The 24097-nt window shown below is 43.5% G+C and overlaps 1 protein-coding gene across 1 annotated transcript in view; it reads right to left on the bottom strand.

Moving 5' to 3' along the window:
- The window catches only part of GXYLT2 (glucoside xylosyltransferase 2), an 84945-nt gene that overhangs the window by 60183 nt on the left and 665 nt on the right, over window positions 1-24097 (bottom strand). The window contains exons 2-3 of the mRNA XM_046684669.1: window positions 23975-24093; window positions 2219-2411 (exon numbers count right to left, since the gene is read on the bottom strand). Of these exons, the coding sequence (XP_046540625.1) occupies window positions 2219-2411; window positions 23975-24093 (312 nt within the window). The remainder of the gene's footprint in view (window positions 1-2218; window positions 2412-23974; window positions 24094-24097) is intronic.

Raw genomic sequence — 24097 nt, forward strand, 5'->3', positions numbered from 1 at the left:
TAAGTACTTGTCAGATGGACATTGTACAAGACATTCCTAGCGTTTGTTCACAGCCCGTTTCCTCCATTCCAGCACAAAGAGTACTTCTCAGCCCCCTTGGAGTTGGGTGGGCCTTGTGACTGCTTCTGGACAGTTAAATGTCACCAGAAAAGACCTGGGTCACTGTGAAGGCGAGGGGTGAAAAGCCCAGTGGGGATCTGCGAGTCGCTCTCTTTCCTGCAGCGGCATCGCAAGAACTGCAGAAGCCAGTGTTCCAGCAGCTGCACAGACAGGCACGAATAGTCCGTCAACCTTGTTCCCAGACCTAAGTGGCTGTGGGGATGGAGACCCTGCCGCCCGCGTGAGACATGCGGAAAGTCTCTGAGCTTTTTGGGAGTAGTTAGTGCAGCCTGACTTAGCCTTCCCTGAGTACAGATATATCACCTCTTTTATCAATCCTGCTAGCCCCACGTCGCAGATGGGGAAACTGAAGCTCAAACAGGTCACAAGACTTGGCGGAGATCACACAGCAAGTAAAAAGCGGAGCTGAGTTTTCTGTCTACTAGCTCGGGAGAGAGCATCACACAGGTTAAGTTCATGGAGGTCTGAGTCAGTAACCTTGAACTGACACCTGTTGAGCAAGACACGAAAACTCTCTAAGTCTCAATGATCTCAGTTTGGGAAACAGAGACATGATTGTTACCATCTTCAAAGGGTTTAGGTAGGAATTAAATAAGAGTAAATCATAAATTGTAAGCCCTTAATAAAGGCTATTTTATTTATTTTTTTGGTGAGGAAGATTGGCCCTGAACTAACATCTGTGCCAATCTTCCTCTGTTTTGTAAGTGGGATGCCACCACAGAGTGGCTTGATGAGCAGTGTGTAGATCCACGCCCAGGATCAGAACCTGTGAACCCTGGGCTGCCGAAGCGGAGTGCACGAACTTAACCACTACACCACCCAGCTGGCCCCAATAAATGCTATTTTTTATTGCTATTATTATTATTATTGTCATTTCCCTTACACCTCAGCTTCAGAGCAGCTATCTATGTGTGTTTCAACCTGTTTCCTTTCCCTTTCACCTGACTCTGATCTTTTTCAAGGTATTTTCTAACCAATTTCAAAGCCCCAAGATCATTCGTTCCCCTGGCTTCTCTTGGTGAAGATGTCATGGTAACTTTTTTCTTTAGACAACATAACACATTTTCTAGCTTTCTGTCACTAGCCTTTCTCTGCCCAAAGTGCTTCTTGGGTGTTTCTCATCAGTGCAGCTCACCCGGTAGCAGGATGCGGCACTGTTCACTCAAGTTGGTAGATACACAACAAAACACGTTCTTGCTCTGCCAGCACTCAAGAACTTCTTGCAAGAGAAGAGTTACAAGGAAAATAAAGCTTGGTCTGCAAAGTCATGTAGATACCTGGACTGGGAGAAGAGGCATTTCCAAAGTGCTCCTTTGTCCTGGTACAAAAACGTTATCCGTTCCTCAGTATAGGAACAGTCGAATAAATGATGACCCAGACACATAATAATATACTATGCAGTCACCAAAAAGGATGAGGCAAGAGTGTATGAGTCCTGACCTGGAATGATGCTGATGCCATGGTTTTAAATGAGGAAAAGCAAGTTCCAGAACAACACAGAGAGAATACTCCTGATTTTGTAAACGAAGTACATTTTAATCTGGGTACATACATACGTGTGTTATACGTGTATATGTCTCTATACACAAATATACATATATACACACTCACACAGATACATAAACACACACACCTGTACGTGAAAAAAACATATGGAAGAATTGCTCAAAATTGTTAACTCTGATTGTTGCTTGGGTGGGACTGAAGGATAGCGAGGACATTCATCTTTTATTTTATAACATCTAGATTCTTTGAATTTATTTGAATGAACATATATCACTTGCCATTCAAAAACCATACATAAATAGATAAAAATAAGCTACCTGTTCCCCAAATGAGACAGTGTTGATAACACCAAGAGGGACTGAGCCCCAGTGCTTTAAGCGCATCATCTCATCTCATCCTCACAGTATCTCTACAAGGCAGATGCAACTAACCCTATATTATAGACGAGAACAGTAAGGCTGGCTCAGGGTTCATGGACACACAGTAAAGTATGCAGCAAAATACACGATGCATTTCCCAAATGGCACACAATTCCCCAAATGCAGTCTGCGTGCCCTCAGCAAACCGTGTGCCATGATGTCCGCAAACTCACCTGTTTATCAAACTCGGGCTTCAGAGAGTCTTCAGTGAAGATGTGAAATTGCATCTTTCTGTGGCTAAAGAGAACAGCCGATTTGAGCATAACCAGCGTCTCCTCCAGGCGATTGCCACAGGCCACCACGGCCAGGTGCATCCAGAGCTCGGGGGGCAACACAGCTTGGAAACTCCTGGATTCCCCCGACCTCCTAGAAAGAAGAAAAACAAGTAAAAGCGATTACTAAACTCATCAAAAAAAAAAAAAAAAAAAAAAACCCAGCTAGTGAATGGTTGGAACATTTCAAAACATGAACAGGCACAATCTGTTATATTTTATAAAGCGATAAGCATTTTGACAATTCTTCCTGCTTAGAGAAAAATACCATTTATTCCCATATTTATCCTGGCAAGAGCAGGATGAGTCACTGTTTGGCCTGCTATAGGTGTCTGAGGCTTTTTCTGCCAGCACTCAGCTGTCTAGTGCCTGCTGGCTGCCTACTGGTCCATGTTTGGAAATAGTATTGCTAAACTTCAACAGCTGACACCAGGGCTGTGGCGCTCCCACTCGCACGGGCCATGGAAATTAGATTTAAATGCAACTTGAACAAGAGGAGGGTGGGTCATGGCTTTCCCATGTGAAACGAGCAACATGATATTCCCATCATCTGGATGGTTTTAGGTTGCGGTGGAATGCATGACCACAGGACCAAAGGAAAATCACGCAAGTCCAGGAGGTGAGCAAAGAAAACAACATATGTGTCTCCATTAGATCTTGGGAGAGTCTCGGAGAAACAGGTGTTAATCCTGACCGTCTCGCTCAAGATTGCTGAGGTGGTAGGTATGAAATTCAGCTTCCAGTCTGAAATTCATATTAATGACAAACAGGCAGGAGAGGGGACAGGTTAAGCTGGAAATTACCAAGGTATCAAATACTGAGTCAACAGCTGAGAGGGGAATAGGGTCCAAGAGTCCAGAATCATCATCCAGCTATTTCCTCGTAATAAAAGATTTGTTCCAGACAAGGAGATGCAGCCAAGCCTCAAACACACCACTGAGAAGCATTTGCAGGCAAGTTGGAAGAAGCTGGCCTCGAAAAGGTGCCCTGAGACAAATGAAACTAATTTACTTGCACAAAAGATTTGGAGACCAGGGGATCTTGGACGTTGAATGCCACCTTCCTTCCAAAAACTTCGAGTTCAATCAGTGCGCTGCTCCATTGTTCACTGCTCTGTCGGATAAAGCCAGTCCTGCTCCAGATTTCTTTCACCAGGAGGAAAGCTGAAGATGTGGGTGGAGCACTTTGGATAGTTTTCCAGGCTGATTACTTAAGAGCATGCTTAGAGGAAGCACAGCCTCTTGGCTCAGCTAAGCCCAGAGGCAGAGAGTTACTCGGCTTTCACTTATTTTGGGGATCACAGGAAAAGACAGTAGAGATGTCCTAAAGATCTCCTGAAAGGGCCCACTTGTCTTCACCCCGCTGTGGCTACCTGCTACCTGAAGAGCCTACCATCTTCTCTCACCTCCATCACTGTGACAGCTCCCTAGGTGGTCCACCTGCCTCCAATCTTATCCGTAACCCCACCCTGTGACTTCTTATTGCTGCCAGAGTGATGTTCTTCCAAAAGGCAAATAGCATCATGTTATTCCCTGGATTAAAATCATGTAAGGGCTCCTGATTGCCCTCAAGATCAAGACCAAACTGCTGATCACAGCTCCTACTTACATCTCTTGCAGCTGCTCCCAGCACCCCTGGCCTGGGTGCACAGCCATTCATAATCATAGTCGTAATTACACTTATGTTCGTACTCTCCATCTCATCCCAGTCATGGGACCATGCTGGGTTGTCTCCAAGTCTTGGCACATGGATTGTCTCTTTCTCTCTCTTGGAAATGCTCTTCTCTGCTCTCTTTTTCTTGCTAACTCCAGCCCATTTATTAATCAACAAATCTATACTGAGTACCTACTATGTGCCAGGCACTGTTCTAGGTGTTGGGACAAGAGTAGTGAACAAAACAGACCAAGGTGCCTGTCCTTGCAGAAGTTACATTCTAGAGGGGATAAGGAAAAGACAATGAAAGAAATAACAGTCAAAGCAAATAGTAACTAAGTAACTTAGAAAGTTCTCCAATGCAAAGCACTTGAAAGAGGTGAGGGAGTGAGCCACGTGCATTTCTGAGTGAGGTGCATTCCAGGTGGAGGGCATGGTCAGAGCAAAGGCGCCGGATCAGGAGCGTGCCTGGTGAATTTGAGGACCCCTGCCTTCAGGACTCAGACGTCTTCTCCTCCTCAGCTCCATGGGTGGTTTTTCATACTCGCTATTTTTAAAGCCAACTCTCAATTAACTTACACAAAAAGATGGGAAGAGGTGTCACAGTTAATGCTACAGTCACATTCAATTTAGAAAGCACCGTCAAAAGACTAGCCAAAATATGCTACAAAAGAGACTTAATGCCAACTCATTTGCTTAGAATTATGCTCAATATTTAGGAACGCGCGTATCACCCAAGAGTTCTAAAACAATAAATGCAGTAGCTTACAGATCTTTTCTTTTTTTCTCAAATATTTATTGTACCAACCACCGTCCTGAGCACTTTTCACGGAGTTCATTAGCTATCACAAATATGAACCATTCCCCTGCACCCAAACAGAACAACTCTGCCTGGTCTAGCTTTACACATGGGGTTTCTACACGAAGAAAAAGTTTTCACCTTGGTAATCAAGGAAATACAAAGTCAAACAATAAAGAGTTTCCATTTTATTTTGACATTGGCAAAAATTCAGGAATAAAATAAAAATTGGATAAATAAAATAAAAATTGGATAAATAAAAAAAATAAAATAAAAATTGTCCTTACGAGTTTCTGAGCGGCTATGGAGACCACGGACAGCTCAGGCCCTGCTGGGGCGCTGTGAGTCAGCCCAGACACCTGGGAGAGCCTCTGGGCAACATCCAGCAGGAGTGAGAGGCACATACGCCCTCCACTCCGCCAGTTCTATTCCTACGTATATAACCCGAAGAAACTCTTGCACATTTGCACAAGACCCATGCAAGAATGTTCACAGCACCCCTGTTTATAACAGTGAAAAATTAGAAATAACCTTCCTGTCCATGCACAGGAGAATCATGAACATATTTGATATGTTTAAGTGCAATACTGCATAGCAGTGAAAATGAATAAGCTAGAATGTCATGTATCAACATAAGGTGAAAGAGGAAAAAAGCAATTTACAGAAGGATAGCAATAGAAGGATACCATTTAGATGAAGCTTAAAAATAAGCAAAACAGGGGCTGGCCCCGTGGCCGAGTGGTTGGGTTCGCGGGCTCCGCTGCCGGCAGCACAATGTTTCGTTGGTTGGAATCCTGGGCGCGGACATGACACTGCTCATCAAACCAAGCTGAGGCAGCGTCCCACATGCCACAACTAGAAGGACCCACAACAAGGAATATACAACTATGTACTGGGGGGCTTCGGGGAGAAAAAGGAAAAAAAATAAAAAATCTTTAAATAAACACGGTGCAAAAAAATTAAAAAAAAAAAAAAAAAAGCAAAACAGGGCCAGCCCAGTGGTGCAGAGGTTAAGTTCACATGCTCCACTTCGACGGCCCAGGGTTTGCCGGTTCGGATCCCAGGTGTAGACCAACACATTGCTGATCAAGCCATGCTGTGGCAGGCGTCCCACATATAAAGTAGAGGAAGATGGGCACGGATGTTAGCTAAGGGCCAGTTGTCCTCAGCAAAAAGAAGAGGATTGGCAGCAGATGTTAGCTCAGGGCTAATCTTCCTCAAAAAAAAGCAAAACACCATTGTATGTTCACAGACAAATGTAGTAAAAATAAATATGCATGAGGATGACAAATATCAAATGCAGGATGGTGATTATCTCTAGGGACTTAAATATTTATTTCTTAAGATGAGTGCAAGGCACACAGAAATCATTATGTTATTATCTGTATCTTCTGTGTGTGCCCAAACTATCTGACAAATACTTTTTTTTTTAATTAAAAAAGCTCGCACCCCTTGGCAGCACGGCAGGCCACCTCTCTCCTTTGCAGGCTTCTGTGATTTGGCACTGCACAGTACAAAAAGCAGGGGCTAGGGACTTCAATCTTTCTTGATGTCTGGCGACAGGTAATAAAAAAGACAAATAAAAGTCTCTCCTGGTGGTAGTTCAAGTATCCATGATTGGGATTTAACGAGACCTCCGCCGCCCCCACTCTATTACCGCTCACATTACATTAAAAATCTCAGGCTTCAGGTAATAAGCATTTGTGTTGTGCGGTCACGATGAGTAATCCAGTGTAAGGGCGCTGAAACAGTGTGCCTTTCACCAACTCCTATCAATGGCGCACTCAGCACCTCTCAGATGTCACTCGAGACTCAGCGAGGATCGGGGGAAGTCGAGTCTCTGAACCTATGACTTAACCCCTTGAATCACCAGGCTTTGGAGGTGAATGGGTGATGGGCAACTGCAGCACAGCTCTGACTGAGGGCCAGCTATGTTCTTATTCAGACTTTATAAAAAGGGACTGGAGTGGACGTTTGTCGTCCAGGATTTTCAAAGACCTATTGCTTCGGCGGGAGCTGATGGTAACCATCTTGGCCACCACACTGGTAGAGCCTGAATGGGAGTCAACGTAAAACAGTAGAAAGCAGAGCCAAAAAGTGCTGGACCAGATCACTGGTGGCATTATTTGAGCACCTGGATCCAAGTGTGCCTGACCCTAACCTTGGACAGTTCATTTACTAACCCAATAAATTGTCCTTTGCTTAAGTCAGTTTGAAAGAAACTTACAACTTAGCAATCAAAAAAGAGTCCTAACTAGGTCTTAAAAACGTGTTTCCAATCACCTTGGACTCACACCGCCTCTCTCATCTCTCCCCTTGAGTCATCCTTTGCAGCGCCCATTGAGTCCATTCCTTCCCTGTTGCTCACTGTGAGGACCCTGATCCAAGTCCCTATCATTCCTTCAGTCTTGTAGCTGGAAGGGATACCAGATACCAGCTGGGACAGGGGATTCCCTACCTGGCTGCACGTCATAATCATCGGAGGAGTCTGTCAACATGCAAACTCCAGCTCACAGAGATTCCAATTCAGTGGGTCTCGGGTGAGGCCCTGGAGTTTCCATATTAACACACTTGTACTACAACTGCCCCCAGTTCAGCTACAGCCAGGAACTAAGCATCTGAGCTGACCTCTCCCCTCACGTCTCTCTCCCAAACTCTTCCCCCATGCCCTCAGGAACACCGTGTATCCTCAGCCTTTTCTCAGAGTATTCTCTTCACCCGCCTTCCTGAAAACATGGCTGCCTTGTGAGGCCGCCACCTCCCAGAAGCCACCCCGAGTGGAGGGTGTTCTTCCTCCCCTGCCCCGGGAGCCTCGGGGCAGCAGATGGGGCTGGTGTCCTCCTTGCTCTTCCATGCCACAGCCAGACATGGAACACAGCTTCATAGCGGAGTCTGTGGGCGAAACCGGGCCCCCTTCTCCCTGTCCTCGTTGGCGTCATCTCTCCGCTTCATAGTCGCTCCTTTTCACTCTCTGAAGAGTTCAGCTCCTCGCTCACAGTATTCCTCCCCACCCCAGTTCCTGTCAGCACTCTTGGGGCCTTCAACTGCTATTTCGAAGATGCTTCTAGCGTCCTGGCCCTTCAGTTCTGTGCCCTCCACACCCATCACCTTTTCCTTCTTTCTACTTGAGACACCCAGTGCTGTGGACAGACTGGACCTTCACACACACTATGTCCTCTGTCTGGAATGTTCTTCCTAGTCTCTTTGCATAGCCTGTCCTATTTTGGACAGCAAAATGGTCTTCCTCGACTACCTCATGGAAGAAGCACCTTCCCTTTTATTCTGACATGGTCTTTATTTTCTTCCAAAAACTTAGCTTAGCTGGTGATTACATTTCTTTGATTATAATTTATATCAAGTATACAACATTATATACAATCAGCATGACAATGTAAATAACTAAAAATCTCTATCTTCAGAAAAAAAGGAATAAAACACACAATGTACCCTTTCAATTTTAAAAATATAAAACATTAAGTGTTGAAATAGTAAAGGTGATTTAAAAAATCTTGCCCCACAAAATATTTTTTCTGCATGTTACATTCTGGTCTTTATTCCGTGGAATACATATTTTTACAGCTGCCCTAATAGTGTACATATAATTTTAGATTCAGCTTTTTCCATTTGATTCTTTTATTTTTCTTGTTGCTTTTTAAATCTTCATAACCATCATTTTAACTGGCTATCTACTATTCCATCCAAACACCATAGCTTATCATTATTTCCCTTTTTCAGTTGTTTCCAATTGCTGTCAGTTATTTAAAAAAAAAGTCTTGCACTAAACATGTGTAGGCCAATAGATGTTTTTCTTCTTTTGCATTATTTCTTTAAACTACATCCCTCAAAATGGAATTACTGGCTTAATAGCTATTATTCTATCAAGAATGTAGTAACTTTAACAGTTTCTCAAATTTACCCGAGTTCTCAGAAAACACCAGACCATGAGAAGAAAAACAAAAAACATCACAAGCACTATCCCGGCCACCTGAGTTACTTGTATAATGTAACCACAGAGCTGACTGCTGAAACCAGATGAAACAGGTTTGCACATGGCATCAGTGCCTCCACATTCCACGTGTTCCAAAGGGGTGATGCATAAGGGGTAGTTAGCATTTAGACACTGCCTCAAATAACATGGAGTCTCAGAGCGAGAAAGTTCTTCCATTTTCAGTTCTTTTTCAACAATGTTAATAAAGTCTCAGCTTGGTGCTAATATACATCTTGAACACTTTTATAATGTTGCTTAATTTTCTCTTTCAATTGAAAAGGCAGTGGACCTCAGATATAGAACTTCCAGCAGGCAAGAGTACCAAGTTAGAAATGAGTAACATTGCTTAGTTTTCCTAGTGTTTGATTTGACAATTATCTTCTATTTAGTGATGACAATTTATGGCAGTGATATAAATTTTCCTTTAAAAAAATATATATACTTAGAGGCTGGCCCAGTGGCATAGTGGTTAATTTCACGCACTCCGCTTCAGTGGCCAGGGGTTCACAGGTTTGGATCCCGGGCGGGAACTTATACACTGTTCATCAAGCCATACTGTGGCAGCATCCCGTATACGAAACAGGAAGATTGGCACAGATGTGAGCTCAGGGCCAATCTTCCTCACCAAAAGATAAATAAATAGGTAAATATACTTAGAATGTGGAGAAATTACGACCCTCAAACATTGCTAATGGGATAGTAGAATGGTGCAGCCACTCTGGAAAACAGTTCAACAGTTCCTCAAAATGTTAAATACAGAACAACCATAGGACCTAGCAATTCCACTCCCAGGAATATACATAAGAGAAATGAAAATATGTCCTCACAAAAGCTTGTACACAAATACTCATAGCAGCGTTATTCACAATGGCCAGAAAGTCCACCCCAATGTCCATCAGTTGATGAACAGATAAATAAAATGTAGTATCTCCATACAATGGAATATTATTTGACCATAGAAAAGGAAGCCCTGATACATCCTACTACACGGACGAACCACTAAATCAGTGACCTGTGAGCCTGGGGAAAATGCAAAAGACCACATGTTTCCTGATTCCATATATATGAAAAGTCCAGCATGGGAAAATTCATGGAGACATAAAACAGATTAGTGGTTACCAGGGGCTGGGCGAAGGGGCAAATGCCGAGCGACTGCCTAAGGAGTACAGGGTTTCTTTCTAGGGTGATGGGAATGTTCTGAAATCAGATAGCAGAGATGGCTGCACAACTCTGAATAAACTAAAAACCACCGCATTGTACTCCTTTAAAGGGTATTTGAATTATATTGCAATAAAGCTGTTACTAAATAAATGCACTTATGTTTATAACAAGGATAGATTTTTAAAAATTCTTTTAAAGTTAGCAATGGTAGTGTAGCCATATTATTACAATTTTGACACTGGGGTGAGAATGACTGACGTTTGGAAAATGCTGCCCCCCATTGTCCTGGCTCAAGCCTGCCTTGTACTCAAGGGAAAATGATACTCAGAACACCAGAGAAGGCTCAGAGGTAGAAGCAGCCTCGCCACCTCCCCGCTGCCCCAGACAAGGCTTCCCCTTAATCGCTTAAAAGTCCCAAGCATGTGACTTAATTAAACATCAATTTCTGGAGTGTATAAATAATGAAATACGACATTTATGTGTAGTGCTATTTACTTTGTAACCTATTACTGCAAAACACGCTGAATTATTAAAGCGAGTAATTGGTCTGCTCAGACCCTCTTTTCCACTGTCTCCTGCTCCCTCTCTTATCAGTGCTTCTCCTTAACTGACAAGCTAAATTAGCTCAGGCAGACTGATGCTGTGATACGGGCAGGCAGGGTAAGCTTGACGGAAAATCGCAGTTCTTTAAAATATAGCCTAGATCAGTGTTGTTGGTAACTAGTTTTAATACAGAAAGAAACAGAAATATTCGGGGGAAAATGGGAGATGAATTTTAAGAAGTTGAATACGCCCCTCTTAAGGCAAGAATAGATGAGCCGAATCCCCCTCCCCAGTGGAATCTTTCACAAGATGAAACCGCAGCCGTTTGAACATGGAGAAGGGCTGCAGACGAGGCCAGGGTGGCAGTTGAGGAAGTGGAAACACCTTGGTGCAGCCCGGAGAAGGAGCGTCTGGTGACGGCTAATTATATCCCCGTTAAGCACTGGCAGCAAGAGGCACTAAGAAAGTTCCCTGCAAACCACGGGTTTGGGATCACGTGAATCTTTTGACAAAAAATTTCCCCTTCGAAGCCGTGAGTAGAGCCTTCACTTAGAAACCCAGACATGACGCTAAGGACTGTGCTAACAGTTAAATCACTCTTAATGACCCATGGTTTGGAGTTAAATCAAGTATCATTACTCTTCCAGGATAGACAGAAAAGCTGACATGTGCCTTGAAGTCATGGTATTCGATGACTAGTGTCAATAGAATGCCAGAAAACTGCCATGGGGGGGTGCTTAATAAAATTATTTGATAAATGTATTCAATTATTAATAGCATGTATTTAGTTTGGATGATATTTGAAACATGGCTGTGTTCCTAAATAAAGTCTGGGTCGAATTAACAGTAGGTGTTCATTGCCTGGAGTTGGTAATTTTGCCTGTGTCTATGTGTGTGTGTCTGCCTTCAGCCATCACTGTACACACACGGATGCTTTATGATCAGTACATGGCAGAGCAAGGATTCAATCTCAGGGAGCTGGACTCAAGAGCCGGGCCTTTTAATCATCAGGTTATATTTGGGGCCACACACAAGTGAGTTAGAAAAGGAGCCCCCTCTGGACAGATGAAGCCTTTGTCTCTACTCAGGGCTCCTGGCTCAGGGATCCAAGTACGGTCTGGATCCAGCCCCTCCCTCACAGCCTTCCCCCGGTGTGACTCCCACGGTCAAGCAAACCGTCACCAACTCTACCTTCGTAATCCATCCATTCTCCCTTAGCCGAGGTTATACACAATTGTGTTTACAACTCTCCCTCCACAACTCGACGATGCTGCCCGGACTAATTCTCCTTTCATGTTTTCCCTTATGATTGTTCCTGACATGCCGGAGATTCCATTTCTCCGTCTCCCTCTTCTTCTCAAATTAAGGTGTTATTGAAATTTTAAAATATGAACCAGCAGTGCTAGGTTGAAATAAATGGCTGGTGACAAACGAGGGAGAAGAATGAGGAGCACAGATGCTGAGAATGGGCACTTTCATCTCCCATCCTGAAAAAGAGTGTGAAGGACTAACCCACCTAGAAGGAGGAAAGGTGGTCGCCCCAACTAATTTCCACCCTCCTACGCCTTAGGCCAATAAGGGATTTTTAATTTTTATGACAATTGATATACCTTAACTTGTTTTACAAGTTACACAAGTAATGCATATATTTATCATGGAAAAAATTTAAAATACAGACAAGCAACAGGGTGGCACCCATAATTCCAATTCCGTAACCAGTGTTAATACTTCGGTATACTGTCTTCCAGAATTACACCCAATATATGTGCACGTGCATACATAAATATATAATATAAATGAACAAAAATTTTTAAAAAATGGGATAATTTTAATATTTTTTCCCTTACAAATATAAACCATCTTCAAATTACAAAGAGATTTTTGTCAGAGGGGTCTTCTTCAAAGGGATTCTAGAAAGCAATCAAATAGTTCAAATTTCAAGATTTGTTCTCAAGTACAGCGGAGTAGTAAGCAGTTTGCCTCTAGAAGTACATGGACCTGGCTTCAAATTCTAGGTCTGCCACTTGGCTGTTCCATTTTGGAAAATGCTTTAACCACCTCTAACCCTCAGTTTCCCCATCTGTAAAATGGGCATATTGATTACAGTGGACATCTGCTTTTGGTTTCTTACTAGCATCCACTGCCAGGAGTTTCTGGTAAGAGGACCCAGTTTTCTTTTGGAGAAACCACTCCTCTTCCATTCTCAGTCTGTAAGGGCCTGACTTTTCCTCCCCCCAGGGGTGGTCATCAGTGATTGGATGTGCACGTGATCCACGTCAGGTCAATCAACGCAGCTCTGGGACCCTTGCTGGCTGAAGTTTTTCCCTTCAGGGTCACTAAAGGAGGAGGACACAAGCCCAGACCCACTGGAAGCATCACATGGAGAAACGTCCCTGAGAGTGTGGCCCCCACAGACAGAAACAGAGCTAAAAGATGAAGGCAAGATGGTTAGAGATCCTGGATACACCTGTGACTGCAGCTTGATCTCTTTTGCACTTTACAGTTTTAGGAGCCAGTAAATCCCCTTTGCTGATTAAGCGATATAAGCTGATGAGCTAGGATTCCACCACTGGCAACTGAAGGAGTTCTGACCTATCCCATAATAGCACCTAACTCTTAGGTTCTGAAGACTAAAGGAATTAACATGGTGAAGGGCTGCACACAGTACCTGGCATAGTTCAAGCTGTCATTAAATATTAGCTCTTACCATCATCATTATTATTAAATATTAACTTGCAAGGCATCAGAAGCCTTCATTTTTCTGTAAATATTTTATATCCATGCCAAAAACAGGCTAGGGAAAGCAGCAAAAATCTTGTTATTTTAAATGTCAATATTTTATCTTATTGTAAACCAGCTTTGAAGTTTTTGTACACTTTTTAAACTTTTCAGACATTAACACCAGTTTCCATTAACTCATTCCCCCTGAGGGATAAAATCTGATACTTGAACTGTAAGGCTTGTTTTTGGGGGGCGAGTGGTCAGACAACTGGGGTCTTTGTAATTCTCACAAAACTGGGAGGAGGAAAATGCAGAGCAAGGGCTCAGCCCGACCAGAAATGTAGGCCTTTGAAGAGCAGTGTCTGCAGACAAAATTCTGCATTTCGGTTCCTTGAGAATATCTGCTAATTCCTGTGACCTCTTCACTCAACTGCTTTTCTAAGCTGGGAAACAACAGCTCTCCACCCTTGAGTAGAGATCAAAACTATCGATAGCCAGAATTCCAGGTCGGAATCCCTCCAGAACAATAGCCCAACTCGACAAGAGGCAGGGGAGAGGTCCGCTCATCTACTCCTTCACCTTTTACCAAGGACCAGGAGACTCGGGGGCGGGGGGGGGGTGCGGGGTATCGTTTATTGTGTATGGAAACTGAGTCTCAATTTCCTTGAGTCACAACCCAAGAGAAGCCTGCCTGAATCGGCATCTTCACCCGGGCTAACATTTGCTGAGAGTTTCTTGTGTGGCACATACCGTGCCAGCATTTTACCTGCGTTATTTCACTTCATCGCTGAACTTACCAGAAAGCCAAGATCTGCTGAGGAGGCCTGACTTATTCAAAGCCACACAGCTAGTTAGCTGGGTCTAGTTATAACTCAGTCCCTAATTAATAAAGCAACAATGGACAATAAGAGTATGCAGAACAGGGGCCGGCCCCGTGGCCAAGCAGTTAAGTTCACGCACTCCACTTTGGTGGCCCAGGGTTTCGCCAGTTCAGATCCTGGGCACGGACATGGCACCACTCATCAGCTCACGGTGAGGCGGCGTCCCACATGCCACAACTAGAAGGACTCACAACTAAAATATACAACTATATACTGGGGGGATCTGGGGAGAAAAAAGCAGAAAAAAAAAAAGATTGGCAACAGTTGTTAGCTCAGGTGCCAATCTTTAAAAAAAAAAAAAAGTATGCAGAACAGCGAATCAGTTGTTGAATGACCGCCATGAGCTAGCCCTGGGCTAGGTGCTTTATGTGCCTTACAACAGTAGTCCCCCCTTATCCGCGGTTTCCCTTTCTGCGGTGTCAGACCACAGACATTGTCTGCGCCTGACATCCAACCATTGACATCATCATGGCTCAATGATCCTCCATCTGACACATCGTCAGAAGGTCAACAGCAGCACTACAATCACAATGCCTACGTCATTCATCTCACTTCATCTCATCATGTAGGCACCACATCATCTCACATCATCACAAGAAGAAGAGTGAGTACGGTACAGTTAGATATTTTGAGAGAGAGGGACCACATTCACATAACTTTTATTATAGTATATTATTAAATTACTCTATTTTACTATTAGTTATGGTCATCAATCTCTTACTGTGCCTAAGTTATCAATTAAATTTTATCAGAGGTATGTATGTATATGAAAAAAAACACAGTCTATATAGGGTTCGGTACTACCCGTGGTTTCAGGCATCCACTGGGGGTCTTGGGAGGCATCCCCTGCAAATAAGGGGGATTAATGTATTATTTTAGCTCTTTGGAGCTCAGTTTTCTCTCCCATAAAAGGGAATCATATTTTTTTTAGGTTATGAGTTCTCTATTGTCTCTTACTTATGTAAAGCTCAGATTCTAAATTGTACTATGATGAATTTTTACTAGAAGATTAGTCTTTTGTGTTGCTAAAAGAGGTTGAGGGGAGGGGGCCATGAGCAGGCACCAAAACATCACCTTCAAATATATCCAAGTCACTCTGCTAGCCCAAAATCACGGACACCCAATAAAGGCACAAGTCAAGAAACTCTTCTTCCCAGGGGCAGTTTTCAGAATTTTATAATCTGAAATAAATCAAGTGCTGGAGAAGATTTGGAGAGAAATGTAAAATGAATTCCATCTGCACCAAAGTCTCTTATTTTCTTATTTATTTATGTATTTATGTATTTATTTTTTGAGGAAGATTAGCCCTGAGCTAACTACTGCCAATCCTCCTCTTTTTGTTGAGGAAGACTGGCCCTGAGCTAACATCCATGCCTATCTTCCTCTACTTTATACGTGGGACACCTACCACAGCATGGCTTTTGTTAAGCAGTGCCATGTCTGCACCTGGGATCCGAACCAGCAAACCCTGGGCCACCAAGAAGCAGAATGTGTGCACTTAACTGCTGAGCCACTGGGCTGGCCCCTCTTATTTTCTTTTTTAAAAAAATATTTTAGGGGCATGCCTGGTGGCACAGTAATTAAGTTTGTTTGCTCCACTTAAAAGTGGCCTGGGGTTCACAGGTTCGGATCCCAGGTGTGGACCTACACACTGCTCCAAGCCATGCTGTGGTGGCATCCCACATACAAAATGGAGGAAGACTGGCAACAGATGTTAGCTCAGGGCCAATCTTTCTCATTAAAAAAAAATATATATATATATATATTATATATATATACATATTTTTTAAAAGGTGGTAAAATATATATATAACATAAAATTTTGTCTCATTTTTCTGACAGTGAAATTATAAGATGAAGAGCAGCAGTCCCAAGGAAAACAAATCTGCTTTCAAATATTCTTCCAAAGGATCTCACCTGTGAGGTGGTAGGGGCATTAAGTGTCCATATGGCCCCTATTTACTGAACTTAGCAAAGACACTAAAAGCAGGTGCTACATATTTAAATTAATTGGGACTCTGGTGGTGAGTGACAGAAACTCAATTTATGGAATCTAGGAAAGGGACGGAACAGCACAGCCAGCAAACGACGGAAGCTAGCCTTGAGGACAATGTTAAGACCCACTCCCCAGCCCAGTCACTCTACATTGCTCTGCACGGCTTCTCATCTCTTGTTATCATCTTGGGCTCTTGTACTCTTGATGAGGACCAGCTTTCTCCACATGGCAGAAACACGGCTGCCAGTTCCTGAGTCTCATATCTTATAGCTTCAGCCACTCAAAAGAGTTTGCCCTTGTACTGTCTCTGATGGCAATTTATAAAATCCCCAAGAAAGGTTCTAATTTGGCCCAGGAACCTACCCCTGAGTCACCCGCCACCTGGGACAAGGTCAAGTGCACAAAACAGCTGCTCCAGGGTGTGATGGACATTCGTTTCTTATGTGCACCCTGCAACCGTTCCTTTCTCTCCCTCAATAGCACTGGAGTTTTGATTTAAAGAACCATCTGGTCCAGTTAAGGTGATTTGGGGTGCAAATAACAAAAACTTCAACTCCAACGCATGTAACAAGAGGGCCCAAGATAGGGCAGGCCTCAGTATATGTTGATTCTGGGGCTCAGTACCGTCCTCAAGAACCCATATTCTCCTTCTTTCTCTACTGCCCATAGAGGTGGGTTCATCTGAAAGCTGGTTCTCTAAGGCTCATGGTGGTAACTGGGACTATTTATTTCCTTGTTCATGTCCAGAAGACGGAGGCTTTTGTCCAATAATGTAAAATAAGTCCTTCCTTTCTAGCTAACTGGGCCAGCTTGGGTCATGTAATACCTGTGGACCAATCACTGTTGCCAGAGAAATGAATGTATTGAATGTTTTAGTCCCGGATGCACAAAGGTTACACTATGAAAGGGATGAGATTGTCATGGCTGGCTGAGACCATCTCCTAGAGGTGCAGTCCACTCACAAATTGGGGGTGTGGTGGGGGAATAGAGGTCAGGAGCCAACATAACACCTACCATATCACCCTCCCCATGGTGCTTTGGGTGGTCTTGGCCTCATCCCTAACTCAAGTGCCCACTCCCTCCTCCATTTTTGTTGTTAGTGCCATCAAGTTGATTCCAACTCCTAGCAACCCCGTGGACAGCAGAGTAGAACTCTGCCTGGTCTTTTTGTGCCATTTGCTCGCTTTCTGGCACTACGTCAGACAATGTTCTGCTGTATTCACAGAGTTTTCATGGCCAATGTTTTCAGAACTGGGTGGTTAGGTCCTTCTTCCTAGTCTGCCTTAGTCTGGAAGCTCTCCTGAAACCTGTCCACCATGGGTGACCCAGCTGGTATTTGAAATACCAGTGGCATAGCTTTCAGCATCACAGCAACATGCAGCCTCCACAGTATGATAACAACAGATGGGTGGTGTGGTTCCCCAACCAGGAAATGAACCTGGGCCATGGTGGGTGAGGATGCTGAATCTTAACCACTAGACCACCAGGGTTGGCTGCTCCCTCCTCCATAGTCTAGGCATTTAAACCAGCAAAAGTCAATGAGATGGGAGAAAACTTTCGCTGAGGCTTCTGGGAAATAAAAACATTCCCTCTCCCAGATAAGCAAGGGAAAGAAGATAGAGTGATCCATGTGGTAGTGGATTAGAGTTGGAGATATCAGTATAAACATGAGTTTATACTGATATTAACATAGCTAGAGATGGTCACATATGGAAATATTTATAGATTATATGTACATACACAGGTTAGTATACGCACATATACGTTTTGCTCTGTCAGATTTAAGGGCTAAAAGAAATGATACCCCAGTATCAATGAGCATGCCTAGTGCCCAAATCTTGATTTCTAATACCATTTTCCAATAAGAGGAATCAGGGCTCCTTACAGAAATGGCTGATTCTAGGACTGGAGCAGGAAATATACAAGACAAGCCTGGAGCATCCTGTAGTGCCAGAGAGTAAGGAAGCGCTCAAAAAAACCAAAAATGAAAACAAAAAATAAAAACACATTAACGGGGGTATGTCAAAGGAGCACAGAAGCCAACTGAAAGAACTCCCAATGACCAAAACTGAAAGAATTTCAGCGACAAAATAAAGTCATATTGGATTGTAACTCAAAGTATAAAGTAAGTATATATGGGTCTGTACTGAAATAATGACTGAATAAATTAATAAATGGAGAAGACGCAAATCTCCCATGCAGAAGAATTCCAAATAATCTATATAGCTACTCCACCCTGTGGGCTGTGCACAGTGACTTCCCTCTAACATTTACAATATGGAGAGGCGGAAAAAGAGTAAGTTTACAGTGGAGAAGCCTGACCAACACTACCTCAGCCAGGTGACGAAGGCCAATATTAGCTGTCACATCTCATGTTGATAGTACAGACACTTGCTATGATGTGATGAAACTGGCGTTTACCTCCACGGTTTTCCTCCAGTAATCCATAACCCCAGTACCATTGTGAGTAAAATATCAAACATATTCCAACGGGGGGGCATCCTACAAAATATCTGACCAGTGCTCTTCAAAACTCTCACGGTCATCAAAAACAAGCAAAGTTTGAGAAACTGCCACAGTCAAGAGGAGCCTAAGGAGACTTGACAACTGAATGTAACATGGTGTCCTGGATGGGACCCCGGAACAGAAAAAGGACATTAGGTTAAAACGAAGGAAACCTAAATAAACTAAACATTAGTAATAACATGTAAGTTCATTAATTGTAACATATTATCATACCAGAGTATGATTTTAATAATAGAGGAAATTGGGTACAGGGTATAGGGAAACTCTCTGTACTACTGGCTCAATTTATCTATAAATCTCAAACTGCTCTAAAAATTAAAATCTATTAAAAAGTTTAAAAAATTCACTCTCTTTTAAAGATGTCACTATTAAAGATCCTTACTATTCTCCCAAAGGGTATGAGGATTGTTTTGAATACTATTAAGTTATATGGAATTTAATAATATAAGTCTTAGCATAGTGCTGGCACGAGGTGGGTGCTGCATTCACTCATTAGTTCATGTGACAAATATTTATTGAATACCTACTATGAGATCATCCTGTTCCAGGTGCCAGCAATACAATGATTAGGACATGAAGTGTACATGAGGGAAGGGAAGCAAACAAAATACAATGTTCATATAATGATGAGTGCTATTAAAATAAATAAACAGGATAAGAGGGTAGAGAATGACGAGGAGGGTTCTGTTTTTCTAGGGCAGCTGGGAAGACCCCTCTGAGGAGAAAACCTATAAGCATAGACCGGAAAGAAGTGAGGGAGCTAGCCATGCAAGGATGGGAGCAAAGAACATTCCAGCACAGGGAACAAGTGAAAAGTGTCGAGGTAGGGATGAGCTCAGTGTATTTGAAGGCCAGTGTGGCTGAAGCCGAGTGAGTGAAGTGGGAGTGGCAGGTGATGAGGTCGGGGAGCTAAACAGGGTTGAGATCAGGCAAGGGCTTGAAGGCCACACTAAGAAACTGAATTTTATTCTCAGTGGGATGGGAAGTCTGTCACTGTAGGGCTTTACCCAGCAAAGTGACCAGATGTAGTCTACATAAAGATTATTCCAGCAGCTGTGTGGAAAACTGACTGTAGGGGGCGCTAGAGTGGAAACATGCAAACCAGAGAGTAGGCTACTGCAGTGGTAAAAACACGGTGTTTAGGAGCTCAGTGGTAACCATGGAAGTGGCAGAAATGGTGGGAGTGGGCATATATTCTGACATAGAACCAATAGGGCTTACTGATCAAGTATGTGCAGAGGGGAAAAGAGGGACTCACGGACCAATCAACAAAAATTAGTGTGAATAGAATCAAGACTCGCAGGACACAATATCATAGATGGTACCCAAGACCTAGAGACCTTTAATGTGCTCTGAGGCCACCAGCTAATTATAGGAGGGCTATAGATTTGGCATTTTGCTACATAACATCATCCCTCTGTAGTGAGAACTTTATCCAGGCTGGAACCCTCTGAGAAGACTTATCTCAGAGACTAAAGGGAACTGCAGGAAATGGTGTCTCTTGAGGCAGAAGTAGGCACATTTCTTCTCCTTGGGGTCCCTGGGAAGGCTGCCAAGTGTAACATGTTTCTGTACTGCCTCCACTTCCCCCTCCAAAATTCTGGGAGGGCAGGAACTCCATTCAGCACTGCAGAGAAAGTGCCTGGCCTGGAATATATGTGCAATAAACATGTGCTGAACGACTGTGGAACACAATGGCAGAGAAGCCCCACAGAACCCAGAGCTAGCCTCAGTCTCCCTTGGAAACCATGTTTTAAGAGAAAACAGCAATATTCAGGCCAACACATGAGAAAAAGAATAAAGTTCAGGAAAGGCTTGAGGTTGAGTAATGAGAAAGAGTTCTAGGCTAGAGCCAATAAATGAGAAACAGTGATTTTGCAAGAGACGGCACAAAGGGCTCAGCACCAGCTATTGTTAGGATTTTGCAGCTAAACTTGATGATCTCATCACCGGATCATCAAATTTCAGAGCTGGAAGAGATCTTAGAAAGCTTTTGGATTGATTTGCTCATTTTACAGATGAGGAAATTAAGGTGAAATGGCTCCGGACTAGAACCCAATTCTCTGGACTCCAGATGCCAAATTCTTTTTTATATTGCACCGATTGGCAGTTATATTAAACTTCCTTTTCCATATGTAGGCTCAAGGAGGAGTTTTCAGAAGCAAGCTGGAAAGACAGTCTTTTAAAGTCTAAAGTTTATTCCCAAGTAAAATTCTCCTTTTAGAATCCAGTTCCATGAAAAACAAATCATCTCGATAAAGTTTATTCCCAAGTAAAATTCTCCTTTTAGAATTCAGTTCCATGAAAAACAAATCATCTCGATAAACTTTTCCTCTTATCATTCAGTGACAATGAGGCAGCCCATCATGGTTCCCTTTTTGACATGGCTGCCAGGAAGCTTAGAGCTAAATTTAACACTCAATCCTCATAACAATAGTGGCCTCAGTTTTTGACTAACAGTACTTATTTCCCCCTCCTCTTTATGACTTTTCATTTTTTTTTATAACTATTTCAATGGCCTTATTGTATACGTGTTTTTTACTGTAAGTCATCTCAAATTCTTTTTGGAAGTCAGCCAGGTATAAGTCACCAATAAACCAAAATAGAAGGAAGATTTCATTTCTCTTGTGCGCTGGAACTCCTACTTACAGTGTGGTGTCCGTTTTCAGATCCCACCCTTGACCTGAAAGCTGACCTTACCTCCCAGCTTTGTATTTATAGAGGGGGCAGGCCACCGCAGGACAGATTGCATACAAATGACTAGTTATAAAATTGTAGGGTCTGCCTGCTAACTAGGCAAGGCCCTGGAAACTTCTCTGAAATGAAAACAAGATGTGGAAGGAGAGCGCTATGTTTCCTGCGCTGACGTGGCAGAACTTCACTTACAGCAGTACCCCCGGGGGAGGCAAGGCAGCCCGGTCCACGGATGGTCAGCAGGTGGTGGACTGTGTCACATCCAACTCCATGCTTTCTGCTGACTACTCCCCAGGCCCGAGAAATGAGATCACGGAGCCTTCATCTCCTCTGGATTCTGGCCACGTAAAAGAGATTAAAGCACTCGTTTTTCTGAAAACACGAGGCTTTCTTTTCCCTCCCTAAAATGAAATTCCTCCTAAACCACAAAAATTTAACCCAGGCGGGATTAGGGGAGCAATAAAGGAGTCCATGCAAAGATCTTTCCTCCTGCTCCCTTACCGCTTCAGAAGCTTCCGTCGCCATTCTGTCCAGGTAGTAAAAGAAACATTAATAAGTCCCAGAAAATGTCAACTTCTCCAGAGGACGCTAGATTTTCATGTTTATGCATTCCAGCTCGAGACTTCCTGTGGCTTTTTTTGTTTTTCCTGAATTTGCAAATTTGTTCTTTATTCCTATAGTGTTGGCCATGATTTCCATGATAATCGAACAGATATGTTCAAAAGAAAAATGGCTTCAAGACGTACTGTTGCTCAAGGAAATAGCCCTTCCCTAAAAGATCCATTTGGATTCTGTTCACGATCTCTTCCTAGTCAGAGCCAATTTGTTTAGATAGAGACAAGAAGATGCTGTCCCCACGTTCCCAACACCTTGAAGAATCAGACAGTCGCAAAAACCTATGATGTTTCTTTAGAAAAATTCTCAGGAAGATAACGAACTGCAGGCAAGACGTGCAATGCAGGTAGGACATCAGCACAGAAGGTAAGTGCTCACCCTAGGCCCTCAAGACTGCCTGGATCTTTATCCCTAACTACCACGTGTTATCTATGAATCTTGGACAAATCGCTACATCTTGTGCCTCACTTTCTCCATCTGCAAAATGGGGATAACATTAGTACCTGCTTCACAGAGCAGGCTCTCACACTTTGTATTAGAAACAATGGGAGGGCTTGTTAAAAACAGATTACTGACCTCACCCCCAGGGTTTCTGATTTAGTGAGGCGGGGGTGGGGCCTGAGAATCTGCATTTCTAACAAAGCCCCAGGGGATGCTGGTGCTGCCAGTTCAAAGACCACACTTTGAGACCCACTATCAAGGGGTATGGAGTGGATGATGTAGTTAATATACAGAAAGTACGTGTTAACAGTGACTATTTTTACGTACTGCTGTTAGCACTGCGGCTGGCAAAAGGTCAGCTATGTTACATGGTGTCAGTTATCACCCTACAAGTTGTCCCGTCAACTTACAAATCGTAGTACACTTGTAGTTGAACTGTAATATAATCCATTATAAAAAATCTCAGTATATAAGAGGGGAAGATCCTGTTAAGTTTCTAACAGAAATATGCTTATTTTAAAGAGTGTACACATTCATGAGGGATTGTAAATGGTTCTAAACACTTAAAACCGATGCTATAGATCATTGGGGGTTTTCCCCCTAAAACTTGTCAGTACCCATCTGTACATTTATTATGAGGCAGAAGAGAAACAAAAGCTGACACAGCTACTTCTTGAGGTTTCATGCCTTTTCTCTTAGTTACAGTAAAAGCGCCCAAACAGATTAAGCCATTATGGTCAAAAAGAATTCTTCAACTCATTTCAAGTAATTAAGGAGCCCAGCAAACACAGACGTTGCAACGGCAGTTAGAAACACCGACAGCTTCGAAAGGGTAGAGGAAACGGAGCCGCTACAAGAAAGGGGGATTGTTAAAAAAAACTCTCCACAACAAAGGAAATGAAGGCAAATCCCTAACCTGCAAGCGTTCCTGCAACCCCAAGGACAAAGATACGACGCTCTGATGAAAAGCTGCGGCGTGTTCAGCTTTGTGGAGAGAAAACCAAACATAATGTCGAAGGTTAAGATGTTTTCCTTGTAGGACTCTCAGAGTAGAGTCTGAAACACAATGAGGAACGGGGAACAGGGAAACCCCCATTCTGTCTTTCCCGTGCCACGCATCACTCCTTCCAAGCAGAAAACTTATTTTTAGTGAACTTAGGTCGAGTGCCTCTTCTGTTCTAAGCTTAGGGCGATCCGAGGTTCAATGAGAAGCAGCCTGTCTTTGGTAAACAGCTAACTTCAACTCAATCAGATCTAAGTTTTTGGTAAAAATACTCCAGTGAAACCTGAGAATTAGATAAAGCATTCTTGAATCGTGATGGCTTTTGAAAAATTAAACAAGGGGCGCACGTTTGCAAGATTGCAAAAATACGCCTTGCCTTGACAGTTAAAAAGCGTAACATACAAACCACTTTCCCTGACACTTCTCTTCCACAACTGTACGCGATTATCAGCGCTGCGCCGTCAGGACGTCACGAAGGTGCTTCTTCGTGTCTCGAGAGGTAAGAAACAGAAGTGGGCAGCCCGTGGGTGAACTTGGAGTCTGCCCCTCTGGCCCAAAGCCTCCCTTGGACTTGGCACGGATGGAGGGAGTGAGACACCGGTCCCCAGACGGGATTCTGGGGCTGCCACGACTCACCTCGCCAACTTCTCCATGCTCGCCGCGCCCCGGCGGCCGGCTCGGGGGCGCGGACGCGGGGGCCGGCGCCTCCGAGCGCCCTGGCCGGCCCTGGGGAGGGCGCCCGCGCCCGGGAGGCGCTCG

This window comes from Equus quagga, chromosome 1 (assembly GCF_021613505.1).
Source record: "Equus quagga isolate Etosha38 chromosome 1, UCLA_HA_Equagga_1.0, whole genome shotgun sequence".
Classification (NCBI taxonomy): Eukaryota; Metazoa; Chordata; class Mammalia; order Perissodactyla; family Equidae; genus Equus; species Equus quagga.